Source organism: Hipposideros armiger, unplaced genomic scaffold (assembly GCF_001890085.2).
Source record: "Hipposideros armiger isolate ML-2016 unplaced genomic scaffold, ASM189008v1 scaffold_40, whole genome shotgun sequence".
In the NCBI taxonomy this organism is placed as follows: Eukaryota; Metazoa; Chordata; class Mammalia; order Chiroptera; family Hipposideridae; genus Hipposideros; species Hipposideros armiger.
Genome location: NW_017731390.1, coordinates 5,045,302 through 5,071,197, shown reverse-complemented (window position 1 = coordinate 5,071,197; position 25,896 = coordinate 5,045,302). Strand labels below are relative to the sequence as shown.

Genomic DNA, 25,896 nt, shown 5'->3' with positions numbered 1-25,896 from the left:
ATCTGGACGCTGATGGTAACCATTTTGAGCACCTCTTGTCATTGCAGAAGTCAAACGTGACTTGTGTTCATCTTTTGTTGTTGGTATATATTGAGCATTACAATTTTAATAGTTTTCTTTTTTCTTAAAATGTGTATGCATTTTTTTTTGGCACCCTCTGTAGATAGCGGGAGTACCTGCTCAATATTTCTTACTGATAATAAAGTTTGAGTTCGAGGATGACTGAACACCTAAAGGCCCCTCCAGCTCTGGCATTAGAGGCTGAAGTGGGCCCACCCTGTCCTGGACAAGGGCATTCATAATAAAGATGTTCCTAGATTGGGCCTCACCTGATATGCAGGTGGAATTTCAGGCATGCACATTTTATAGCAAAGGCGTCAGAGGGGCAGAGGAGTAAGCCCGAGACGTGCTCCACATCCACAGGGCAGCCCCATCACACAGACCAGAATCCCCTCCCCTGGGATGAGAAGGACCACTTACCTCTCCTCCTTACCCCTCCCACTGCAACAGAAGAAGGAAAACAAGACTTGCCTCCTGCTCCGAGGGAATCCACAGGCCCTCAGAGGGTCTTTCCTAAAGCATCACAGCTGGCAATGGAGACTGAGTATAAATGCAGGCATCCAGACTGCAGGTCTGGCCTTTTACCTGCTCTGCTCTCTGCACCATGATGCAGAACCTGGTTTTTAGTTACCAAAATTCTCACTATCGTCTCTGTTAGGAAGCCCTGCCTGCTATTACGTGCAGTCTTGTCTGCTGCAAATAAAGCCTAGAATGTTCAGGAAGCTAACCACCCAGGTCAGTGCTCTGCCCCATTGTAGCAAAAAACATCCCACCCCAATCTTTTGCATCTGTTTTAACCCCAAAGAAGAGAGAGTCCCAGAAAAAAGTAAGGCCTGCCCCTCTGCTATCCTCTTAGGGGGCTCTTCGCCTGCCTGAAGCAAAATGACCTTCCTGTGGCACAAATATGTTCGTGTTGTTCCCTCCCTCCTCTGTTCTGCTTGATAGCTTCTGTCTCTCCAGTGACCACAACAGAAAAGCCAGGCTGCTTAGGCCAACCCACACGTTCTTTCCTGCCACCCCACCCCACCCCACCCCCCGGCCCAGCCCACCTGCATCAGTCACCGGCAGGAAACAGAAACCACACTAGCTAATTTAAGCAGAAAGGAATTTCATGCAGGTAATTCCGTACTTACAAAATCATTGGAAGGAGAGTAGGCTACACCTGCAGGAATGGCTCCCAGGAGAACAGAGGACCCACCTTGGAACTGCCCCCTCCGGCACCGGCAGGAAGATAAGAACCAAGAGCCCCCCAGGGTCTGCTGACATCAAGAGCCATCACCTAACTGATACAGGGATCAAGAAGCCATTTAAGCAACAGCTTCACACCCACCACGCTGGACACTGGTTGCTAGAAGGCAGCTGCCCAAAAAACATGGTGTCTCCACAGCCACGCAGACCAGCAGCAACAAGCCACGTCCCTAAGTCCATTCGGTTGACAGAACCTGTTGCCTAACCAGAACTGTTGCGGCAAAGGGAGTGTGAGAAGTGCAGTGTTCAGCGTCCAGAGTTTCCAGCTCAGGAAGGCTCACTAGAAGAAGACAGGGTGGAGGCAAAGCTAAAGCTAAACACACACTGTCTCTCCGAATTCTTCTCCCGGCACTCCTCCTCCCACGCTTACCCTGAGTTCCAGCCACAGACACCACTCCGAGGGTCCTGGGAACACCCCAGGCTCTTTCTCACCTCTCCGACCTTCCCCATGTGGATCTCCACACCTCCACTTTGACCGTCCTTCAGGAACCTGAGATGCCGTCTCTGGCTCCCTCAGGCAGGGGTTACAATAGCCCAACACTGTCCAATAGCAATACAATGCAAGCCCCATATGTGATTCTAAATGTTCTGGTAACCCCATGAAGTAGGGTGAATAATTGCCACCCCAAAATATCAAATCCTAGCCCCTGTCACTTTTAAAACTTCACCTGATTTGGAAAAAGGATCTTTGCAGATGTAATTAAGTTAAGGATTGTAAGATGAGACTACCCTGCATTACCCAGGTGAGCCCTAAATGCCATTATGAGTGTCCTTATAAGAAAGAGGCGAAGGGAGATAACACAGAGGAGAAGGCAAAGCCAACAGGAGACAGAGAGCAGAGCAATGCGGCCACCGGCCCGGGAATTCCAGGGCAGCCACCAGAAGGTGGAGAGGCAAGGAACAGACTTTCCCCTACAACCCCGTTTCAGGCTTCTGGCCTCCAGACCAGGAGAAAATAAATTTGTTGTTCAAAGCCACCAGGTTTGTGACGATTTGTTACAGCAGCCTGAGGAACCTAATAAAACACATTCCAAAAAAGTGAAAACAAGCAGGTGAAATCAATTGTGAGAATCTATATTTTATTTAACCCAATATCTAACGAAACATGATTTCAACGTATAATATAAAAATTATGAATGAGATAGTTTACATTCTCCTTTCATATGAAGTTTTTGAAATCTGAGTTGCATTTTACACCTGTAGCATGTCTCCATTCGGACTAGCCACCTGTGACTAATGGCTGGCCTGCTGGGATGGCACAGCTCTAGCACCCTGTAGGCCTCCTGGCTTTGTTTGCCTGAGTCATCCTCCCCCACAGACAGTCTTTAGGGGCAGGGACCTTGTCCCATTCATCTCTGTGTCCCAGTACCTGAACATAGGGATGCTCAGGCAATGTATTTTGAATAAATGAGTAATGGGGTTGTCCACAAGGAGAAGGCCCTGTTAGAAACGACATCGGTTGTTTGTTTGATCGATTGATTTTACCTCTTTAGAATGAGAAGTGCAGGATACATCAAAATTTAGGCTGGGGCCAAAAAATAAATAAATAAATAAAGTCCTCTTGGAATCCTTTCTCCTGGGAGGGGAAGGTAGATGAAGGGCCAGGGAAACGGTGTATTTCGAGGTTGGAAAGAAATGTTGTCAATAGGCCTATATCTATTGTAGTAAAGAAATTGAATCAATAATTAATAACCTTCCAAAGCAGAAAGCACCAGGCCCAGATGGATTCACTGGTGAATTCTAACAAGCATTTAAGGGTGAAATCATACCCACTCTCTATAATCTCCTTCAGAAGCTAGAGGCAGAGGGGATACTCCCTAACTCATTTTAGGAGGCCAGCATTACCCAAATGACCAAAACCAAAGACATTACAAGAAAACTACACACCAATATGCCCCATAAGCATAGATGCAAAAATCCTCACAAAATATTAGCAAATTGAGTCCAACAATGTATAAAAATGATACACCGTGACCAAGCGGGATTTATCCTAGGTATACAAGGCTGGTCCAACATTCAAAATCAACTAATATACTCCATCACATCAACAGGCTCAAGGAGAAAAATCACGTGATCATATCCATAGATGCAGAAAGAAATGCTGCCCTACCCTTGGGGAGACTGATCATATCAGGGCGAAGGGGGAGGGAAGGCATAGAACGTAGAGGGAGGGGGTAGGCAGGCAGGGTCTGTGAGGCAGCTGAGGCTGGAACCAGTGTTCCTGAGACCGGCTTAAGGCGAAGGAAGTAGCCAAATGTGAATCAAAAAAAGCCAAACCTGCCAAGCAATGCTGAAACCCTCAGGCACGGGATCGTAAGGCCGGGGACCACCCCTAGCCCTGAAGAACTGCTCCAAAGGCTGTCCTCGGTGCCACCTGCCAAGGACGCAGCCAGGGCTAACACCAGAACCACCACAGCCCTGGTCCAACACTTCCTGGAACCTGCCCCTTCCACCTGAGAAACTCAGCAGCTGCCCCGACCCCTGCTATGTGCAATGCGCCCCAGCAGGTGACTGCACCCACCCCAAGGGAGAAGCGCCCTTTTCTTCATTCAAAGACACAATTGCTCACCAAGCCATGTGCCAACTGGGCTGCGTGGGCACCCGGCGCAGCCTTTTAACGTCACCATCAGGAAGGAGCACCTTTTTACAACTTTGCACAGCTTTGTTTGCTGGCCTCCCATGACACTGCTTCATCACGCCTCTGAGAAGCCACAGGGCATCAAAACCTTTCAGGCCAGAAGCCCTTCCACTGAGCATCATGAGGGTACTGAGCAGCCCACACACCCAAGATTAGCCACTGCTGGAATCACCATGAGTCCTGGGCTGGAGGCTACCGGCTCGCTCACTTCAGACCAGCCTGCCTGGATGGGGCTCGGCGGCTCTGCCACTAATGTCCCTCCCCGCACCGTGGCTGGAGGTCACCTCACAACACTCTGGGACCCCCGGCACAGAACAGGGAGGGAGAAGGAATGCCTGGACTTCTGGACTTCCTGCTCTCACTCTCATATGAACTTCCACTTTGAGACACAGCCCAGACCACGCGCAGAGGGGTAGCCCAGGGAGTAAATCAATGAAGTGAAGCAAGGATACAAGCCCCTTCTCAAAGCCCCCTTGGACATTCAGAGTTTCCCCTCCTTGAGTTAGAAGCCCCATGCCCAGACTAAGAAGAATAGACAAGATCTGTGTCCAGCCTCAATTCCAACGGGCCCCTACCCTGCGCTGCCACAGCTGACCCGGCCCAGGCCACACAGGAGGGGGCTGTGGGAAGGGTCTCCCGCCCACTGGCATCCTGCTTTTCCAAGGCCAAGGCCATCACTCTTCCAGTTCTGCAAACCCACTGGCATGTGGCTGGCTGGCGCATGGTAAGAGGAATGACACCACCAGCACACCTTGGTCCTAACAAGCCCCTGGCCATGCAGGGTTCCCCTGAGCAGGGGATACACGAGGGGTTGAGGTGCAGGCAAGCAGAGAGTTTGGGAGCCCCTCGCATACACACACCGGCCCCAGCCAGCACCCAATGCTGCCCTCTGCTTTGCCTGCTTCAGCCTCAGCTGAGTTGTCCAGACACAGGAGGGGTGGGGCCTGCACGCTGGTAGGGCCCTCAGGGGAGGAGGAAAGGCAAGAGGGCGGGAGTTCTTAAGGCAGGTCTGGAGGTGAGCTGCGCACCTCTCCTTACTCCTCACCTGGTCTCTGAGCTGCCTTGATCCCGGCAACCAGGAGTGAACGCAGCAGCCTGCCTGCCCTGGATGCCAGGTAGGTGCCTGAATTCTTGAAGGAGGAGAGAGGGAGGCTCAGCACCTACTCTGCCCCGACTCATTTAACCTTTTGTCCTTGGCTTCTCCACCTCTCCTGGGGCTGGGCTCAGAGTGAGGGTGGAGAGACATATGGAAGAGGCTGTGCATGAGAGATGGTCTCAGGGCCCCAGCTCCCGGAGTTGAGCACTTTGAAAGAGTCAATCTGCACCCCTTGATGTACAGATGAGAGAACCAAGGTCCAGGGAGGGGAAGAGGCTTGCCTGAGATCACAGAGACTTGGGGAGGGAATGGGCACAGAGCCCAGGCTTCCTGCCTCCCAGCCCCTGAGCCCCTGTGCTGGGCCCCTCAGAGGCTGGGGGGAATCCAGAGGTGGGGGCCATGGCCTTCACTGGTCCTGTAGGTCCCTGCTGTCCCTGGGTCTAGGTGGAGGGTATGGGACAATCAGAAACCACTCTTTGAGGATGGGGGTGAGCTATTGAGTTGGGCTATTGAGGCAAGGGGCTCTTGGGGAAAACTCAGGCCTCGCACTCTCCCACCCACTTCCTCTGCTGACCTGGGCTTGCAGGAGGGAGAAGAGGTCTGCAATGAAGAGAAAAGGGAATTTGCCCAGGTAGCAGGATCCTCCTGCCTTCAGAGCCCTTGGGAACAAAGAAAATGATTTGAGTCCAAATCTGAAGGGAGAGTGGGTGGGAGGGATCAATAAATAAATAGGGCAGAGCTGCCTGGAATCCTTCTGCCCATTATACAACCCCAACACACACACACACACACACACACACACAGAGTCCTGAGCCCCAGGGGCCCTCCCCTCTTCCTTATAGCAGGAAGAAAAGAGCTCGCAAGTGCACTGGTTGGGGCAGGGTGTCCAGGCATAAAGGAGTGAGCCCAGGCCCTGCCTTTGGAGTCCAGGGTGATTTAGGGAGGGTTAAAAGTGAGAAAGGTTTGAAGAGCTCTCCCAGGCCTGTCCCACCAGGTTCTAGAACCCCAGGAGGCGAGGAGGTGAAAGGGGTCCTAAAGCTATGAAGCAGAGGCATAGAAGGTGGGACTGTGGAGCCACGACCGGGTTCAAGTCCCGGTCCCACTGCTGGCTTCATGGGTTGTATGGCCTTGGGCAGATCCCTTCACCTCTCTAGTCCCACAGTAAGAATACCCTCCTCACAGAACCATGGAGAAAATGAAATGAGTAAGTTTGAAGTATCTGTTATTATCATATCCCCATCATACAGATGGGACACCTGAGGCCCAGAGAGGAAAGGACACTCGCCCAGGGTAGCACAAAGGCAGTTCCCAAATCAGTCCGAGGGATCCTGGGTTCTGGTCCTGGGGGGAGACCCAGGCCCCCAGCATGCTTCTTAAAGTCAGCAAGCCCGGCCTTCTCTGCAGGGCCCAGCTTGCAGGGTGCACTGAGATTCTGCCCCAGAGAGCCCAGGCCTCTTGGAGCATGTGAGGGGAAAGCCACAGCTCTGTGTCCTCAGCTGCCCCCAGGAAGGAGCTCGGAGGCCTGTTCCCTTCCACTGCCATTTATAGACACGCTTCAAGAGGCTAGGACGCGCCGCCCCCCTCTAGGACCTGGCCAAGAAGTCTGGCAGGGGCCTCCAGGAGCTGAGGGGTAGAACAGGGGCCTGGCTTTTCTCATTAGCTTACTGTGCGACCTTGGGCCAATCACATCCCCTCTCTGGACCCCAGGTATCCCTCTGCATTTGAACACCAGGTGGTATCAGGAGGTCAGAGCCCAAAGCCCCACAGCCTGGGTTCGAATCCCAGCTATACCACTTTGCTGGGTGTGCAGCCTGTGCAGGTTTCTTGACCTAAGTCTCAGGATCTTCATCTGTAAAATGGGCTGGTGCTAGGTGTGCCGTACTTCCTAGGGCCGTGAGAGGAGAGTTACCGTAGGTAACGTACACAGATCAGCACCTGGCACATGGCGAATGCTCCACCAATGGGAGCTATTCTTATGACGGTGTTATCCTCTGTGTAAGCCCTTACTTCTAAGTAGTATTTAGAATTGTTCACCTGTTTTCACAAGCAGCACCTCATTGGTTCCCCGTCCTCCTCTGGGAGAGTACAGGGCAGGAATTCTTATTCCCATCTCACAGATGAGGGAACTAAGGCAGAGAGAGAGAGAGAGAGAGAGAGAGAGAGAGAGAGAGAGAGAGAGAGAGAGAGAGAGTGTGTGTGTGTGTGTGTGTGTGTGTGTGTGTGGCGGGGGGGGTCTGACTCTAAAGCGGGATGTGATGGAGGCATCTTGGAAAAAGGGAGAAGCAGAGTTGGGGAGTGTTGGGGGGGTCAAGTGGTGAGGCTCAGGACAGGCAGTGATAGTGCGACCAGCAGGTCCCAGCTCCTTACGGTTTTCTTGGTAGCCTCAGTCCCAGCCCCTCCTCCTACCTCCTACCCAGCCCCACCTGTAAGAAACTACTAATACGTGGCATTAAGATGAGACAACAGGAAGAACTTCCCATAGAAAGGGACATGAGGAAGATGAGACATCTCCTTCCCAGATGAGCCCCAGGGAGTGAATATCATGATGATGTCACTCCCCAGCTCAAAATTGCTCTGTGGCTCCCTCGCCCTCAGGGTTGAGACAGCACCACTGAGCCCAGCCTACAAAGCTCTGCAGGGTCTGGCCCATCTGCCGCCCCCACCCCATCTTTCCCCCCATCCACCCCACGTGTTCTCTGTTTCCCAGATGCTCAATAATGCCTCCTGGTCTCACCTGTCCTCAGGCCTCCAAAGGCACCTGCCTCCTCACCCTTACCTGCCTTGCCCAGCTATCTCCTGTTTTTCCTTCTTATCTCCCTTTACACGTCCCTTCTTCCAGGAAGTTCTCTCTGATCTCCCCGCCAGGGCCTACAGAGTCCCCTCTGCTTCCCCTCTTCCCTGGTGACACTGTCTATGATGGTTCACCTGTTTCCTTGTCTGTTTCACCAACTGGCCCACATGGAGTAGCAGCTAAGTGCAAGGGCCCCGACATCAGGCAGCTCTGACACTTGGCCACTCGCCCTTGGGCAAGTTACTTACCTCTCTGTCTCCATTCTCACATTGTAAAAAGGAATAATAATAGTATCTACCTCATAATGTTGTTATGAGGATTTTAAAAGACTTTATGTGTAAATATCAGTGCTTATGTGCACAGTAATTACTCAATAAACATTAGCTGTTATTTATTTAATAAATAAGGCTGGGACATAGTAAACATTCAATAAACGTCTATGGAAGTTATTTTATTTAACAATCGCTTGCCTAATGCTTAGCATGCAAGCATTAGAACAGCCAGGCGCTGTTCTAAGCATGTTACAAATATTAACTCATTTTATAGATAAGGAAGCTGAAGGACAGAGAAGTTAATTAATTTGCCCAACGTTATACAGCTAGTAAGTGGTGGAGCCAGGATGCAAACCCAGGCAGGCTGGCTCCAGCATCCATGCTTTTCAATGCATGAATAAATATGCTTTTGTTTTGGGGGAGGGGAGGCAGGGGCTTCATCTACAAAAGTTACTCAGTTCCCATCGCTGGCCTCTTTCAGGTTCTGAGAGCTACTGGTTGGCAAGTGACATCTCTGGGATATAAGTGAGGAGGCTGTTTGGAAGCCAGAGGGTCACTGCCCCCACCATGTCGCAGGTGATGTCCAGCCCTTTATTGGCAGGAGGTCATACAGTCGGTTTGACTTCCTGTGAAGAACCCAGGAGGGCCCTGCACCCAGCACCCAGCCCCAGCCTGCCACCCCAGTGTCCTTACTACACCACAGAAGGCTGGGGAGCCCAGGCCCTGATGGCCCCCACATCCCCCAACAGGCTCCAGCAGGCCTCACAGGCTGGAGCCAAAGCCAGCTGCCTCCTGCGGTCTCCTGGTGAGCAAGTCTCAGGGGCCCTGCAGGACCCTGACTCCTACATTGACTTCTCACTGGAGAGCCTCAACCAGATGATCCTGGAACTGGACCCCACCTTCCAGCTGCTCCCCCCAGGGCCTGGTGGCCCCTGGGCTGAGCCTGCCCAGAGCACTACCTTGAGGAGGAAGAAAGAGGAACCTGAAGCCTTGGGTAAGGACCTGGGGCACAGCGCCAGGAGTGGGGCTTGGGGAAACAGGATTTTTCTATCACATCAGAGGGGCAGGGGACAATGTCCTGCTGGCAGGTGCTGTGCAGCCTTACACAACTTACTTAATGTCTCTTTTCTCTGCTATATAAAAGCGATAAATACAAATTTCCCTCACTGTCCACTTCTGTTTGGTTCCTAAGTTTGGAAAGTGACGGGTACTTATTTTATGTGATTTTCCAGAGAATTTAAGTAAGTTAGTATGTATAATATAAATTTTATACAATGCCATGCATATAAATAAGAGCTCAGTAAATATGAGGTCCCTGAACCTTGCTGTTCTATGATGTCTCTCTTTAGGTCCTAACCTGGGCCCCTGGAGATTTTTATAGGATTTCTATCTGGACCCCTGTCCCTGTTTAGGGGAGTATCTCTCAGGGGAGGCCCAAGCTGGACGTAATGGGGTTGGAGGGACGAAGAATTCAGTCTGTTTAGGGTGGTAACCCTGTTGCGTGTGCTAATATGTCAACATCTGGCTCCCTGGTGGGGCGGGGGGCAGCCCCGATCTGAAGCATCTGCCAGGGTCCACAGCGTACATTCTCCCACCATCGCCCATTTCAAGCACCAACATGATGTCACTGAATGTGGCGCTGGAAAGAGATACCTGATAGCAGGCCATTATACAGTATTTACACTGGGTCCATGCAACAGCTATAAATAACCTCAAGAGTACAGATAATAGTAAAATGTAGTAAAATCATTGGGATGGGATGAATGTTGAGTATTTGCTTTGTATTTAATATAAGTTATTTCGTTGTAAGTTTATATAATTTAACTTCTCATAATGGCTGAGTTTAGCTCCAACCTGGACAAAATCCTGAAAGTTTAACAAGCAACTCTCAAGAGCCTAGTACAAGCCAAGTCCAGTATACCACTGAACCCTAAGGGATCTAGAAATTCCTACATCTGGCTTCAGTTTCCAAAGCAAAGAGTTTTAAGTATGCTCTGAGGTGGATGGTCAAGGAGCAGCGGCCCATTAGACAGGCTGGAAGACTGAGGCTTCCCGAGGTTTAAACAATCGGCATGGGCCAGGGGGCGTGGTTAGGACTAGAGACAGGATCCATGAGAATTTCTACGTGTTGAGTACTTATTGTACGCCGACACTGTGCTGAGCACTTTATAGTAGAGCTTTCATCTTCCCAATCCCCCATGAAATGACTATTTTATCCCTGTTTTATAGATGAAAAAACTAAGGTTAATGGACTTGAGTAAGGAGCCCGGCTAGCCTAATCGCTGACTGGAGTTGGGCAAACCTTACGCAAGCTGTTTACGTCCCTTCTCTGTGTCTGATTCCTCATCTGTAAAATATAAATGAGTTCTTACCTCAAAGGGTATTGTAGGGATGAAAAGAAATAACACTTGTCGGGTGTTTATCACAAATCCTGGCAGCATATGAGTCATTACAAGTGGTGGCTGTTTTATTGAACATGGGGGTTGCATTTAGAACCAGCCCTAGGGCAGATTCGGGCTCTGGAGTAAAAGCGAGCCCAGCACGCAGGTCCTCTGGCGCCTGGGCTCCTGGCCTGCCTTCTGCTCCTTTCACTGAGCACTGCCTGCCAGGCCTGTTAAAAGAAAAGCCTCCAGCCCTCCAGAGCCTTCCTGCCTCTTTGGGCCAATCCCGGGCATGCCTCTGCAGGGAAGGTGGCCGGGGCCTAATTACCATTGGCAGGAGCAAGCCAGGGCTTCAACCCATGCCCCGAGGCAGGAGTTCCACACACCCAAGGCCAGCGGGGGCAAGACCAGTCTCTGGGGAGCGTCCCCATGTATGGGGTGGGGATGTGGACAAGCAGGCCCTTCCTCCAAGGGACAGACGGGCAGTAGTCTGTTCTCAGATGCCCTGGGCACAAGCTGCCATCATGAGGATGTGTCCACCTGACACTGGCGGGATGGTGGGGAGTCAGAGGGTCCTAAAGAAGCTGCCTTGCTCTGCCCTAGCCTTTTTTTTTTTAAATCCTCTCCTCTAACCTTCACTTGGATACTTGCAGTGCCTGGGAGCTCACTACCTCCCGATTCAGCCCAGCCAGGTCTGTTCCCTGTTAGAAAGTTCCTCGATAACTAAGACGAGTGAGTGCCTACATGACATTTCTCGTACATCTCAGCCTCTCAGAACCCTCCCCTCAGACCATGGCTACTGGTGAGAAAGCAAGCCCTCCCCGGCCCACGGCAGTGGAACTAGTTCTGGGCATGGTGGTGAGTTTTCATCTGGCCACATGTATGCCATGCACAGGATACCCCCCTCCCCCCACTCCCTTTGCACTCTCATCCTTCCAACTTATGGGGTGTGGAAGGAAAGGTATGCTATAATTGTAGCATTAGCAGATGTTCCCTGTTTCTCTTTCCTAACTTGGCACAATTAAAAATTAAGCATTGGCGACCCTATTGTTGGTTCCCCCGCTAAGTATATACAGATAGCTTTTTGTGACGCATGATCCCAGCATCTACCCTGTGAAGGAAATAGTAGTAACCTCCTTCTACAGATGAGAAAACGGAAGCTCGGGGAGGGGAAGCGATGGCCCACCGTCACACACCTAATGTGTGGTGGGTCAGACCTCAGAGCCCGAGCTTCTGGCTTCAACATCCACGTCCTTGCTTTTCTCACTTCCTCAGACTAGTTTCCCACCCTCCAGGGCTTCACAGAATAAATCTGTTGGGAGGCAGCTGGGGACCCTTTTCTGAGGCCCCGCCTCCCCAGCGCTCGAAAACTTCTCCCCAGCGTCCTTGCCTCTGCCTCTTGCTTACCTTCCTTCAGATTTATGGGGAAGTTGGGGGGGGGGCGGTGTCCCCATCCCACAGGGCATATGTCGCTCCTAGAAGCACACACCATATCCCTTTCTTTATCCTCTCTGCCGCTCCTCCCCATCTTCGGAACAGGCCCCCACATTTCATTTTCCAGAAATTTCTGCCAGGCAAGGCTGTTTGCCAATCCCAAGAGAAGAGTGTCTAATAACTCTCTCTCCGCCCCCACCCACGTGACCCCCGCCCGCCCAGCCTGGTGCTGGTGCCTGCATCCACCGAGCACTGCTCAGACTTGCCCCGTGGGCCTGTAAACAGTGACTGACTGCACCAGGTGATGGGGTAGGGGCTCCACCTCCCCCAGCCACATCCACCTCAGAGCACCAGTGGGAAGTGACTCACTGACCTCCTGCACCTCCCTACCGCACCCCTGCTTACCAAGCAATGCCTTGGATGGATGCTTGGGTGACCCACTGAGAAGGGGACCCAGAGCTTCACCAGGCCAAGAGACCCTCCCCAAAACAGCCAAGCACCTTCTCACAGGGCAAGGCCTTGGGAACGTGTCCCAAGGAGCCCCTCCTCCTGGAAAAGACCCCCAACCAGATCACAGGAACAGGAGTCAGGACCCTCTACTCCCTGGCTGTGTGGCATTGGGTAACTCACTTAGCCTTTCTGAGCCTTTTTTCTCATCTGTGCTGTGGAATTAATGATATTTCCTACTTCAACAGAGCTATCGTGAAGGCTGAATAAGCTAATACAGGTAACATGTTTGTAACAGTGCTGGCACACAGCACTCAATACATTCCAGCCTTTATTAAACGTTGTGCAATAAATGTTAGCTCCCCTCCCACATTTCTCTGAGCCTCGGTTTCCTCCTCTATAAAAGCAATGCCTATTTGGCATGGGGCATAAGGGCTGTTGTAAAGCTTGAAAGGGTTTATGGTTGTAAACGCTATAAAGTCCTATAAAAATAGAAGTTGTGCCTGCCAAGCTTCCAGAAGAATCCACCCCATTCCAAAACCTCTTTTCTTTCAGAACCCACAGTCCATTATGCCAAATAGTCTCCTCTTGCCCTCAGCAGTGGGACCCACACCTTAGCCAGAGAATATTAGCCATCTGGCCAATACTGCTCCCCAAAGCAGGCAGGGAAGAGGTGCTCCTAGGAGCCCACCATGGGCCAGACTCCAGGCTCCATTTATCCATGTATTTCACCCTCACTTCAACCGTGGGAGGTTGGTTTTAGATCCCCACTTTGCAGATGAGGAAACTGAGCTCCAGAGTAGTTAGGAAAATTACCCGATGCCTCTTGGCGGGAAAGTGGCAAAGCCAGGATTCACACCCAGGTTTGTCTGACGACAAAGCCAGGCTTGTTCCTTGCTGGAGCAGCAAGCCCAGGTCAGCCTGCCAGCCTCCCCCCACAATCTGATGCAATCCTCCACCCCCACCCCGGCCCAAGCAGGCTCAGACAGAGGCAGTCACCTTGAGCAGAGCCAGAAGGCCCTACCCAGCAGCGGGCTGGGGCAGGCAAGGACTCTACCATCACAGCAGGCAGGGTGATGGCATATGTGCCAGAGCCCAAGGGGTTGGGGAGCCAGCAGACAGGAGCTGAGGGCGCAGTTTCCCCACTGACACTGCCCCACTTCCCATCCTGGGAAGCCAAAGGCAGGACTCAGCCCTCCAGAAGCGAGCAGCTGGGTAACCCCGACCTCCCACCACCTTTGCTGGAACAGCACCAAGGACAGCTCCCCACCCCCAACCCCACCCCCAGGCCAGGGAGGAGCATCCACCCTCACAATGGAAAGAACCCCAGGGTGCCCCAGACCAAAGGGGAACAAGGTCTGGGGACAAGCGTCCTGGTTGCCCCCACTGGGGAATGGACCAAGGATTGAGGTGAGTCAGCAGCCTAGGGTCGTATCTGATAACGTATCACTGTGCACCAGCTACCATCATGGCCAGGCGAGGCCCACAGCTCAATGATTAAGCAAGCCCTGAGTCAGGGAGCTCCCACTCGAACGCAGAGTTCTCAGACTCTAAAGTGGACCCAGATCACCTGGAGAACAAAACAAACAACCTGAGGCCTGGGCCCACCCCAGAGATTCTGATCTAGCTGACACGGGGCGAAACCTGGGCATTAGGACTTTTAAACGCTCATTGGGTGATTCTACTGTGCAGCTTGAGAACCCCTGCCTTCATTGTAGGCACATACGTAGAAAAGCTTTTACCCAACTGAGTAATAGAGGCATTCGAAGATGTGACTGGCACACTCTGTGAAGCAGTGATTTCAACCTGGGGGAGTGAGGGCATACATACACAGAGGAGAGGCTCTCCCAGTTTTAAAGGGCTTACTTTGTGTCAGGTGTGGTGCTGGGCCCCCTACATTCACCTCATTTCATCCTTACTGTACCACCAAGAGGCTGGGTATAGTCACTCCATTTTACAGGTGTGGAAGCTGAGGCTCTAGGTGATGACGTTATTTGGCCAGACTCTCTCAGAGAGTGACAGAGCCAGACCTGAAACCTATGTTTGTCTGACCCCAAGGCCTATATTCATCCCACTGCATCTCCCCAACCAAGGGAAGCTAGCCCAAAGAGGGGGACTTTGGAACTGGGCCCTGAAGGTGGAGATAGATGTTAATCCTGATTCCAACAAGCTTCTCCTCTCTGGACCTCAGTTTCCTGGTCTATATAAAACAGGGGGGACCAGATGGTCTTGAGGACCCTTCCAGCATTCCTGTCCTGTGAGTCCAGGCTCCCGGGTTTCACCAATGATCTGCTTTTCTCCTCAAAGATATAAAGTACATCGAGGTGACCTCCACCAGATCAAGGTGTCACGATGGTCCCCAGTGCTGCTCCAGCCCGTCTGTCACCCCACCCTTCGGCTCCCCGCGCAGTGGTGGCCTCCTCCTTTCCAGAGATGTCCCCCGAGAGACGAGAAGCAGCAGTGAGAGTCTCATCTTCTCCGGGAACCAGGGCAGAGGGCACCAGCGTCCCCATCTCACATCTGGGGCTCCTTCCTCTCGCCCCCCACCGTCTCCTAGCATCTCCATCCCTTGCATGGGGAGCAAGGCCTCAGGTCCCCATGGCTTGGGTTCCCCACTAGTGGCTTCTCCAGGCTTGGAGAAGGGGATGGGGGGCCTGGCCCCACAACGAGGCAGCAGGGTCTCGGTGCTGTCGGCCAGCCCAGCGTCTGATATCAGCTACGTGTTTGGAAGGTATGTCACTCCCACTATAGCTTCTGATGTTGCCTCCACAACACACACACACACACACACACACACACACACACACACACACACAAAAATCTTAAGGGGCACCCTGCTGTGTCTGAGCAAAATCCGAACATGCACCAAAAATAAGAGTGGATGTTCTCATTTATGCCATTTGGATCTCATGCTTTCCACAAAAGTTTAGAATATGATCCAATATAAAAAAATCTTGACTTTTCCCTTCCTCTTGGGAAAAGAACTATTATATTAATGAGGCCCACCTGTACCCTTTCCAGCCCTCATACAACCCATCTCAAGGAAGGAGTTTTTTTTAAAAACTCAAAAAACAAGGCTGCAAATGGAATTGGGGTGGGGGTGGGGAGCCTGGGATGAACCATTTAAGAAAGAAAATCCTCCTTCCTTTTTGTTGCTGGCAAAACCCAGCAGGAGGGAGGCAAACCTGCCCGGTATTATTTCCAATTGCCCAGCCCAGTTCTCTGCAGGCCTCAGAATAGAGGAGCACACATACCCATTCTGCCCAGGAAGATCAAACCACAGGACCTCTGCCCCCCACACCAACCCCAAAGCCAGGAAACTGGCAAGGAAACTGGAATCCCACGGCCATGCCCATTGGCATGGGCCTCTGAGCTCAGGGAGAAGTCTGGCTGGATGCAGAGCTGGCCTCCCTCCTTCTCCTCCTCCTCCTCCTCCAGCTGGGGAATTCCCTCTGCAGCAGAGTGGATGCAGCCCAGCTCAGGTCCAGCCTGTGTGCAGGGCTCTTGGGAGTGATGGGGAGGCTGGTGTGACAACTCAGTCAGATCTGCCTTGCTGGGAAAGCAGAGAATCGGTCCAGCCTAAGCCCACACGACTTGCAGGGGCTCAGCCTGTTGGCTACTTTAATTGACCAAAGACTCTATAGGGCAGGGACGTTTCTGCATCCTTCAGCACCCCTTGGGGATTAAGTGGGCATGCCCTTTGCTCTGGGTTATAGGAAGTGGAGTATGCAATATCTTATTTGACCAAAGCCATGGACACCTAGATCACTAAATGACAGAGCCTGGCTCTGGCCCCTGAGTGTCCCCCCCCCCAACACTTTAACACCCTGCCTATCTGGTGCTCTCTCCCCCTGCAGCAACCAGTCCCCGCTCCAATCCAGCATCTGCAGGCAACAGTCATCTTCTAGGTCCTTGGAAAGCCCAGCCAGCTCTTCCTCCAGCCTCCAGAGCCTTGGCCCAATGTCCCTGTGTACAAGAGCCAGTGACATCCAGGTCCCCAGCAACCCAACCCCAAGCATGGGCCAGCCCAGAGCAACCTACTCCCCACCACTGGCCAAGGAGCATGCCAGCAGCTGCCCCCCATCCATCGCCAACTCCATGGTCGACATACCCATCGTGCTGATCAACGGCTGCCCAGAACCAGGGTCTCCCCCATCTCAGCAGACCCCAGGACAACAGGACTTTATCCGAACTGGGCCTGCTTCTGCCAGCAACCCCTGTACAGCCACCAGAAGCCACAGCCAGACTTTGCCAGATGCCTCTCCCACCACATCTCCAGAGGGTACGTCGTAAGCCAATGCTTCAAGCATTGTAAGGTTTGGCTAGGGGGAATGGACAAAGCACTAGTGGGTTTCTGCAACAGCCAGTCAACACATTGATTGAGTACCTACTGTGTGCCAAGCAGTGGGGACACAGAGATGTAAACCATCTAGAAAGAGAGACCAAAACTAAGGATCACTATAGAGTAGGATAAACACAGAGGTAAAGAAATGTCCTAAGTCATTGGGGCCACAGATGAAGGAGTGAACCTTTTAGTCTGGGGAACCAGGAAGGCTCCTCAGAGGAAGTGACATCTTCCCTAGATCTGGAAAGTAGATTAAAAGTCCATGCCCAGAGTAGGAAAGGAAGGGCATCCCCAGCAGAGGGAACACAGTCCACAGTCACAAAGGTGTGGGGCACATGGCATGACCAGAAAATGACTGGAATGTTGGGTGTAGGGTGAGGTCATTGAGAGTAATTTGGGACCAGATTGTGAAAGGCCTTGGACACCAAGTTGAAGAGCAGATGTTACCCTTCAGGCAACAGGAGACCATCAGAGTGTCTCAATTAGGAGAGTGATGGGGTCAGAGGTTCACGCTCAATAGAGCACTCTGCATGGCAGATGAATTGCAGGGCCTGGCCCAGCAGGGAGAACCATTTTTATTTGGCTCTGTTTGGGTTTTTATCATGAAATGGTTCAGACAAGCCCAAACGGGGCCTGAACCAGGGCAGGGCAGCGGGGTGGAGGAGAGAGGACAGAGCCAGGAGACCCTCGGGATATGGAAGCAGCGGGCTTAATGACTAACTCCTGAGAGGGAAAGGGAGCGGGAGAGTCAGTCATAACTGCTGTTGGTGGATGATGAGCAGACAGAGGGGGAGGACTGGGTAACAGAGACAATGCATTCCTACTCAGACAGCTAAAAACCACAAAAAAGCAAACACCCTCCTTCCTGGAGTCTGTGACTGCAGGCGTCCAAAAGAGCAAAACCAACTGGAACCCAAAGCAGTAAACACAGAGGCTAATTAAGCCTTAACACCACCACCTCCCACCACCACCACCCCCACCCGGTGCTCCTCTCTTGTGAGCAGAGCACCCTGCCGAGCCTCTGCTCTCTACTTGCTCAGCCATTCTCCTTCCCAGGGCTTCTCAGCCCTTCCTTGGCCACAGGCATCAAGGTGCCTCCTGGGAGGTTGGGTGGGGGGATGAAATGCTGACTCTGGCCCCCTGCTCGCTCCCACTCACAAAGCCACATCAAGGCAAGAGAAATGACATGACACGCATGCCTTTGAATCTTCTCTGACTGTTTTCCTAGGACAAACCATTTGCAGATTATAGTACAGATTTTAGGAGTTACCCTCAACTGGACACAACATACCTTTTCAAGATGCTGAAATGAAGAACTACTGCTCTTTGTCTTAGGGTCCTGAAAAATGGGCATTTTGGCATCTCCAAGGACACATTTTCTTAGCCTGGTGATATCCCCATCCTGGTTTGGGGATGCCCGAAGGTATCATTAATCATACCCTGCGATCTTTTCTGATTCTGCATAACATTCCCACCACAAAATTCATTGCAACGTCATAAGTTATTGGAGCATTACAGACCCTCGAAGGATTTTTCAGTTCACTTAGCCCGCTCTGGGCTTCAGGAACAAAACAGTTGTCCCAAATCAGAGCCAAGAATCCTGTATCCTGACGTGCAAGCACACACTCTTCTCCCCAGATCTGCTGTTTTCATTCCTTTGGCCTTTTCTTTCATTTTCTTTTCGAAACTGAATATACCCCAAAGGAACTCATAGGATTATTAAGGGGGTGAGAGTGTGAAATCAAACAAATGATGCATCTCAGAATCCCTTCTTTATCCCTTATTTCAGGCTCCACCAGGGGGATTTGAGAAACTGTTTCTCATTAAACTGAGATTTTATCTATTTGTTTCTGATTCATTACCAAGGATACGAGGAGATCACTCCTAAGTCCTAGATGTGCCAAGTCCTAGAATTCTTCTGTTGCATTTTGTTTCTTTAGGCAGTTCTAGATACAATGGGGTTGGGGTCGGAGGGGGTGGTTTCAATGGCACCCCTGAGCAGGGCGTGGGGAGGGTCTCTCAGCTTCACTCTGTCCAGCCTACAGGGTCTTCCTTCTCTGTCTCCAGGTCCCCCCAGGGACATGCAGCCCACCATGAAGTTTGTGATGGATACCTCTAAATACTGGTTTAAGCCAAGCATCACCCGAGAGCAAGGTAAAAGGAAGCACTGTGCCTCAGAGGACAAGTGACCCAGGAGTCAGGTCTGGGTCCTGCAGTCGAGGCCCTGGGTCATGGCAGAGGAGGGAATGGCAAAGGAGGGTCCAGGGAAGGGGGGGTGTCCTGCAGACCTCATGACCTGAGAAAATAGGAACTGCAGCAGGAATGGTGGAGATTAGACAATAGAAAGGACTTCCTAGGAACAAAAGGTGATTCTGTAACATCTGCTCTATAAAGACCATATGTGGCTAGCGGGACAGAGGGTGTCCAGGTGGGGCGGTAACTGTCTCTGACCCAAGGATTGTTCCAGCAATCCAGCTGCTGAGAAAGGAGAAGCCAGGGGCCTTCGTTGTGAGGGACAGTACTTCATACCGAGGCTCCTTTGGCCTGGCCTTGAAGGTGCAGGAGGTCCCCACGCCTGCCCAGAACCGATCAGGTATGCACTTGTCTCTGTCCTTACTCAAGGCTCTCAGAGGCAATGGGGTATGGTGGGTTCTAGTCCCCACTCTGCCAGTAGCTTGCAGGGTGACCTTTGGCTAGGCCCATAATGACTCCTGGGAGGAGGGTCCATATCAGCTCTCCCAGCTGCCCTCTAGCACCAAGGCTCTGTGAAAAGCTCCTTTCACAGTAAGCCTGAGCTGCTGCCACCTGCCAAGTCCCAGAATTCCCTGCTGTACTCTCATGGTGGAAAGAGGAGGACGGTCCCAGCCCCTCTCCAGGATGCTCTCTTCTGGGTGCCCACCTCTCTCAGACCAGACTTATTATGAGGGAACCTAATGTAAAAACATGTGTGTGACAGCTTATCACGTGTGTGATAGCTCATCACACATGTGTGTGACAGCACGTCATGCTTTCCTGTGGTCTCACACACACAACACACATCTATGGGGCATTCACCCTGCCCCAGGTACTGTGAAAGGATCCAGGGAACCTCACTAGGGAGCGAGATAAAAACACGTCATTATAGTCTGAGGTACCTGAGTCACAGCCCCCCACTAAACCCCAGGATGGTAGCTCTCATGAAACAAACGGATGAGGTAACCAAGGTGCCAAATGTTAGCAGATGACCCCCTAGAACAAGTGAGAGAGAGAGGGTGAAAACTCAACCTCAAGTTCTCTACCCTATGCCTCTTGGTCTAAATAAGAAAGTGACCTCAGGGCCGGCCGAGTGGCTCAGTTGGTTAAGAGATCGAGCTCCGAGCAACAGCGGTTCGAGTCCAGCCCGAGCTGAGCAGCCGCTGAGCTGCCAACAGGTAGCAGGATGGCTCAGCTAAAAAAAAAAAAGAAAAGAAAAGAAAGTGACCTCTGGGGCAGTGTTGCTTATCAAGCAAGTCTTGCCAATGAGCCAAAAGAGAGGAGGAAGCTGTGGGCTGGTGATGAAGGGACGGAGGGCATTGTTCCCCCTCCCAGGCCAGCCTGGCTCTGGCAGGGACCATCTGGTGGAGAAAATAGCACCTTGGAGGGGGTGAGTAGGGAGAGAGAGAAAGCAGACCGAAGAGTTCAGATTTGATATAAACAGTCATTGGGAACTATCCCTGAGAGCTCTTAAGACCAAGGGAAAGGTTTCCTCCAGGGAGAATTACTGGACTCAGAAGCCTTTGAGCAAAAGTGTGGGCACCTCCTTTGTGGGAGGCCTTGGAGATATGATTCCTACCTGCAGTCCTCCCCAGAGGCAGGAGGATGGACAAGTCACCCTCTGGATGGACCGAGAGAAGACGGGTCAGGTGTGGCTAACACTGGGCTCTGGAGTTCTTATCCACATGCACTCTTTCTCCTTCCTTTGTCCAGGTGAGGACAGCAGTGACCTTATCCGCCACTTCCTCATCGAGTCTTCCGCTAAAGGGGTGCATCTCAAAGGAGCAGATGAGGAGCCCTACTTTGGTAAGCCTCTCCTGCAGCCTCCGGCCCCTGGGTGGGCCTGGCCCTCCCGGGCTGGGAGGGTGGGCTGGGAAGGCCTTCTCACCACAGCTGCCTGCTTCTTTGCAGGGAGCCTCTCTGCCTTTGTGTGCCAGCATTCCATCATGGCGCTGGCACTGCCCTGCAAACTCACCATCCCGAAGAAAGGTGGGTCTGGGCCACAAGGAGGCAACATCCGGCCACTGGGTCTGTTTGTTCTCACTAGAAAGGCTCGTAGTGGTCACATCTCACCTGATTTATGGATTGTTTTAGTGTCATAGTGAAAAGTGCATGCTCTAGGGTCTGTCAACATCCCTCCTTCCTAGCTGTGAGAATTCGAGAATGCCAACCGATTAGAGCCTCGGGTTCTCATCTCTGAACTGGGGACAGCCATCAGCATACCTACTTACAGGACTGGTGTGGGGATTAAACGGAATCACTCAGGCAAGGCTCTTAGCACAGCGTCTGGCGCAGAGCAGGTGTTTGATCAACAATAGCCTTCTTTGAGGGAAAGCAAGGAGCATAAATCAGCCAGTTTGGTGAGGTTTGGTTTTTTTCTTCCAGGTCCAACGTTTACTGGGTACGCCCTCATTCATTCATTCATTCATACCTCACTACAAACCTGTGAAGTAGATGTTGCTGTTATATACCCATTTCACAGATAAGAAAAGGAAGGTTCGAGGTGTTAAGTACCTCACCTGAAGGCATACAGAGTCAGACCTCCAGCCCAAATCAGGAGGCCCCATCCAGAGTTTACAGCCCAGCGACACCCTGGGTGTGCAGGAGGAGCAGCAATGGGGTTTCTGGGACAGGAGGCAAGGGCTGGGGGGAGCCCCTGGTGGAGTGATGGCGAGAGCCTCCCTACTTTCTGCAGAGAAAGGCCTAGGGTTGAGGTGGGGTCTGAAAGAAGTGGTCAGGGGCCTCTGAGGTCCAGGTCACTGCAGCAGTCCAGGGGCTGGAGAAGTGAGGAGGGGAAGGAAGGATCTAAAGGCTTGTGAGCAGGACATTGGGGAGCCCAAAGTGGCCCCATTTGCCTGATTTCAGTAATCACACCTGGTTTCTCAGCCCAGTCACTTCCTGAAGGCGTGGGCTGGGGTAGGAAATGTTCAAAGGCATTAATGAGGCCTGTTCCTAGGAGATGGCTCCACTCACTCCACCCCCGCCCCCTCGGGGGCCTGTTCCTTTACTTTGGCTCAGAATTGGGAGGTGGAGACAGGACGACCTCAGACCCCTCTGCAGATGGTGGGGCCTCCTGCCTGAAGAAATCTGCAGGTGAGTTATATGGGGGAGGCTCCAAGCTTGGCTGTGCCCCCTGGAGGGCACCTCTCAGCCCTGTGCACAGCGCACACACACGCATGCCCACAAGTGTTCCCCATCAGTTTTATTTCTTCATCTTTAACAAGGTGCCACATGCCTCCCCCTCCCTGTAAACCGGGAGATGAGAGGCTGCAGGCAGCGTGCCAGAGAGAAGAGGAGGGGGGTTGGCGAGGCTTACACCCCACCCTGCACACACATGGGTACACGTGGACGTGCTGGGGTCTCTCTGGATCTGAAGTACCTGCTCTGGAGGTGGTCTGGGATCCTCTGTGGGGTGTCAGGTCTGAGTGCTAGGCATTTTTACAGGGGAAAGGCCCCTCCTCTGCACCCCCAGAGGCCAGGCACTTGTCTGAGTGACAGATCCTACTCGGTGCCCCTCAGCACAACAGCCTTCCACCCTGGACAGCCAGGGCCTAGGGCAATGCAGAGCAACGGATGATTCCAAAGTCCTCTGGGGTTGGCTAAAAACTGCAGTCACCCACACACTCCCTGCCTGCCTGCCTGCCTGCCTGGTGACTCAGAGAGGAACCCTACTGGATTCCTGAAGAAGGAAGGCTGCCCCATCCCCTGGCTCTGGGCAGAGGAAGGACCAGGGCCTGGGTGACCTCTGCCCATCCCGTGAATCCTGGCAAGGCCCCAGCGCAGTATCTGCATCCCACAGGCTGCCATGCTCTGTACCTGAGCTCCGTGAGCGTGGAGACCCTGACCGGAGCCCTGGCCGTGCAGAAGGCCATCTCGACCACGCTGGAGAGGGACGTCCTCCCCACACCCACTGTGGTCCACTTCAAAGTCACCGAGCAGGGCATCACCCTGACCGACGTTCAGAGAAAGTAAGAGACTTCCCTTGCCCTGGGGCTGCAGGGCTGGGCAGGGTGAGCTGGAGGGGATGGCCAAGACAGCTACGGATCAGTGAGGAAGGCCGAGTTCAGTGTCCTGGACCCAAACGGGGCAGCAATGTGCTGAGTGACTCAGGCAAGTTCTCTCCCTTCTCAAGCTTCACTCCAGTGACCTCCTGCCAAAGTCCCCCTTCACTGTGACTGATGGCGATGGAATCAGCCACTATCCACTGGGCACTGATTAAGTTTACTTCCACTGATAGAACATCTTCTGTCAGCCAGACTCTGGCTGGCCACTGGGACACAGTGGAAGGAAGTCACTCTTTCCCCAGGCTCAGAGATTCAGTCTGATCCTAGGCTGGGGGAACAACAGATGACGAAGACATAATTTTTATCCTCAAATAGTTACATGACGTGGTGGGCGGGGAGGGGCTAGAAAACCCCAATGTGTAGGACACATGGCAGAGGCACCCATGAGAGGAGAGAAGTGCTAACTTAGAGCCCAGGGGACCAGTGGGAAAGGTCATGGCAGGCTGTAAGGGGTCCATCTTGGAAGATACGGAGCTGGAGATGATGGAGGCGGGTATGACCCTGGGACAGGCTCTCACCAGCTCTCCTTCTCTCCTGCCTCCTCCCAGGGTGTTTTTCCGGCGCCATTACCCCCTCGCCACCCTCCGCTTCTGTGGCATGGACCCTGAGCAACGGAAGTAAGTACAAGGCTGAGCCAAACTAAGAAAGCCATCCAGGGCCTCGCTGCCCTCGCTGAGGTTTCCTGCTGGCTCTGGAACTTGGATCACAGACAGAACCTGTGAACCTCAAAGGACCAGGAGCAACAAAAGGAGGGGGTGGGCATGGTGGGGGTGGGAACACAGCTCGCCATTCTCGCCTCTGCTCAGCCAGAGTCCGGTGGAATGGAGCAAAGCCTCAGGACTCACTACTGCGCATGTTCCTTTCCCACAGGTGGCAAAAGTACTGCAAGCCCTCCTGGTAAGGCCTTCCTCTCTACTCAGTCAGCCTCCCTGAGGCAGGGCCCCTGACCCAACATGGGGAAGGAGTTAGGGAAGGTGGGAGGCCCTGTTCTGACCCTACGAGCCCGTGGTTTTGATGCGGACAGCACAGGCCCTGGCCCTAAGCGAGCGTCCAGCCTGATGGGTGAGGCACAGGCTCAAAGGGGCTTAACCTGTAGGGAGGCCCTGGTCTAATGGCCAAGACACATCCTTGTCTTCCCCGCTCTGTCCAGGGAGCCCCATTCAAAATAAGGAAAACATAGAACTCAAGGATCTCCCAGTCTGACAGGGGAGGCACATACCCCCATCTCAGAGAGCTCACTTTATAATGAGGTGCTGAGGAAAGGGGGTGGGAGGAACACTGTGGGCTGAGTACCCCCCTTTCAGCCTGGTGTCTCCCCGGGTCCTGCCTCTCACTCAGGCTGCTCTCTCCCACCAGGATCTTTGGGTTTGTGGCCAAGAGCCAGACGGAATCACAGGAGAATGTGTGCCACCTGTTCGCAGAGTATGACACAGTCCAGCCAGCCTCGCAGGTCATCAGCCTGATGGGCGCTCTGCTGCGGGACGCAGAAAGGATGTAGGGGTGCTTCCTGCATACTTTCCCAGGCATGCCAAGGAGCTTGCTCAGGAACCCCCTCCGTCCCCTGAAAAGGAGCCGGTGGCCTCACCAATGAACCAAAGTACTGGACTGACGGAGAACAGTACCAGGTGGAAACCCTTGAACCCATATGACCTTCAGTGGTGACCTTCATCCAGTCTCCCCTGAGCCTCAGTTTCCTCAGCCATAAAAGGAAGCCAACAGTCAGGATCAGCTGTTCTTCTCAGACTTTGGTGGGCATCTGACCAAGCTCCCCGTGATTCTGAAGAGCTCCCACCCCTGAGGACCTCTGACTCCATCAACCTGGACACTATCGACACAGCAGCCTGAGCGAGAGACCTGTGACCCCGTTTCATGGCAAACAGCAGGTGCCGAGTTGGGACCCAAGGGGCTCTGGCCCGAGGCTGACCTGGGAGCAGATGGTATCCACGGATTGAAGACCACAGGAGGTTTAGACTGACTCCCTTTCCCTCCATCCCTGTCTCTTTCTCCACTTCCCTGACGGCTTCTTAGGCAGCTGTTCCCAGGAGAAAGCTGAGCCCCCTGCTCTGGACTCTTCAGGCTAACGTGGCCACACGTGGGGCAGCTTAGCCACGGAGAACTTGCCCCCAGGGTCAGAAACAACCCAGCTGTCCTCGTGTTCTTGATGTCTAATCTCCTCCATTGCAAATGAGTGTCAGCCCCATTTTTTCTTTTACTTTTCTGGGAAGCAAGTGTCCTCAGCTGGTGTCACAGCTGCCCTAGTGTTGTTGCTTGTATAACCCACACCTGGGTAGGGGCAGCCAGATCTTGTTCTCCAGAGCAGACGCAAGGGCCGGCTCTCTCTGCTTCTACCTCAGCTCCAGCCTTACTGAGTTCCACGCCGCCGCCCCTCTCAACCCCCCAACCACACAACCTTCTATAGGGGTGTGGTGTCAACTACTCCTACAGCCACACGAGGGCAGCAGAGAGTCAGAAATGCAAACAGGCAGCCACCCCAGGAGGCTTGTGGGTTTCTGGGGTGTCCTTCTCACCCTACCCCACCCCCAGAAGCTGGAATAGCTTGTCTAGCAGGCCTGGGGTCCTAAGAAAACCACACCATGAAGGTGAAATGGGAGGCTCAGAGAAGAAGCCCACTTTTGCTCTATGAGGAACAAGTGCCCGCCCCCTCCCAGCTGCAGGCCCTGGCAGAGCATGGTTATCTTTGGCCAAAGTTGGGCCTGATGGATTATGATTTCAACCCAGGAAACCAAGCTGAACTGAAGCGGCCCTGGGCTGGCGGGACCGGCTAAGACCAGCCTACCCAGCCTGTGCTCGGGCACTGCCCCACCCCCGCAGACTGCTAGACAAGGTTCTCAAGGTCACAATCTGGGGGTCTGGCAGAGAGCCCTCCA

At 52.9% G+C, this 25,896-nt stretch overlaps 1 protein-coding gene across 1 annotated transcript; it reads left to right on the top strand.

Annotated features, from left to right (window-relative positions):
- The first annotated feature begins 4,985 nt into the window (after positions 1 to 4,985).
- Positions 4,986 to 25,896, top strand: TNS4 (tensin 4). Its single transcript, XM_019638485.1, has 13 exons — positions 4,986 to 5,061; positions 8,587 to 9,099; positions 14,675 to 15,098; positions 16,225 to 16,649; positions 18,780 to 18,866; positions 19,180 to 19,305; positions 20,658 to 20,750; positions 20,856 to 20,933; positions 21,963 to 22,037; positions 22,744 to 22,912; positions 23,557 to 23,625; positions 23,879 to 23,905; positions 24,365 to 25,896. The coding sequence occupies exons 2-13, from the start codon at positions 8,673 to 8,675 to the stop codon at positions 24,504 to 24,506; spliced, it is 2,142 nt and encodes a 713-aa protein (XP_019494030.1). The 5' UTR covers positions 4,986 to 5,061; positions 8,587 to 8,672; the 3' UTR covers positions 24,507 to 25,896.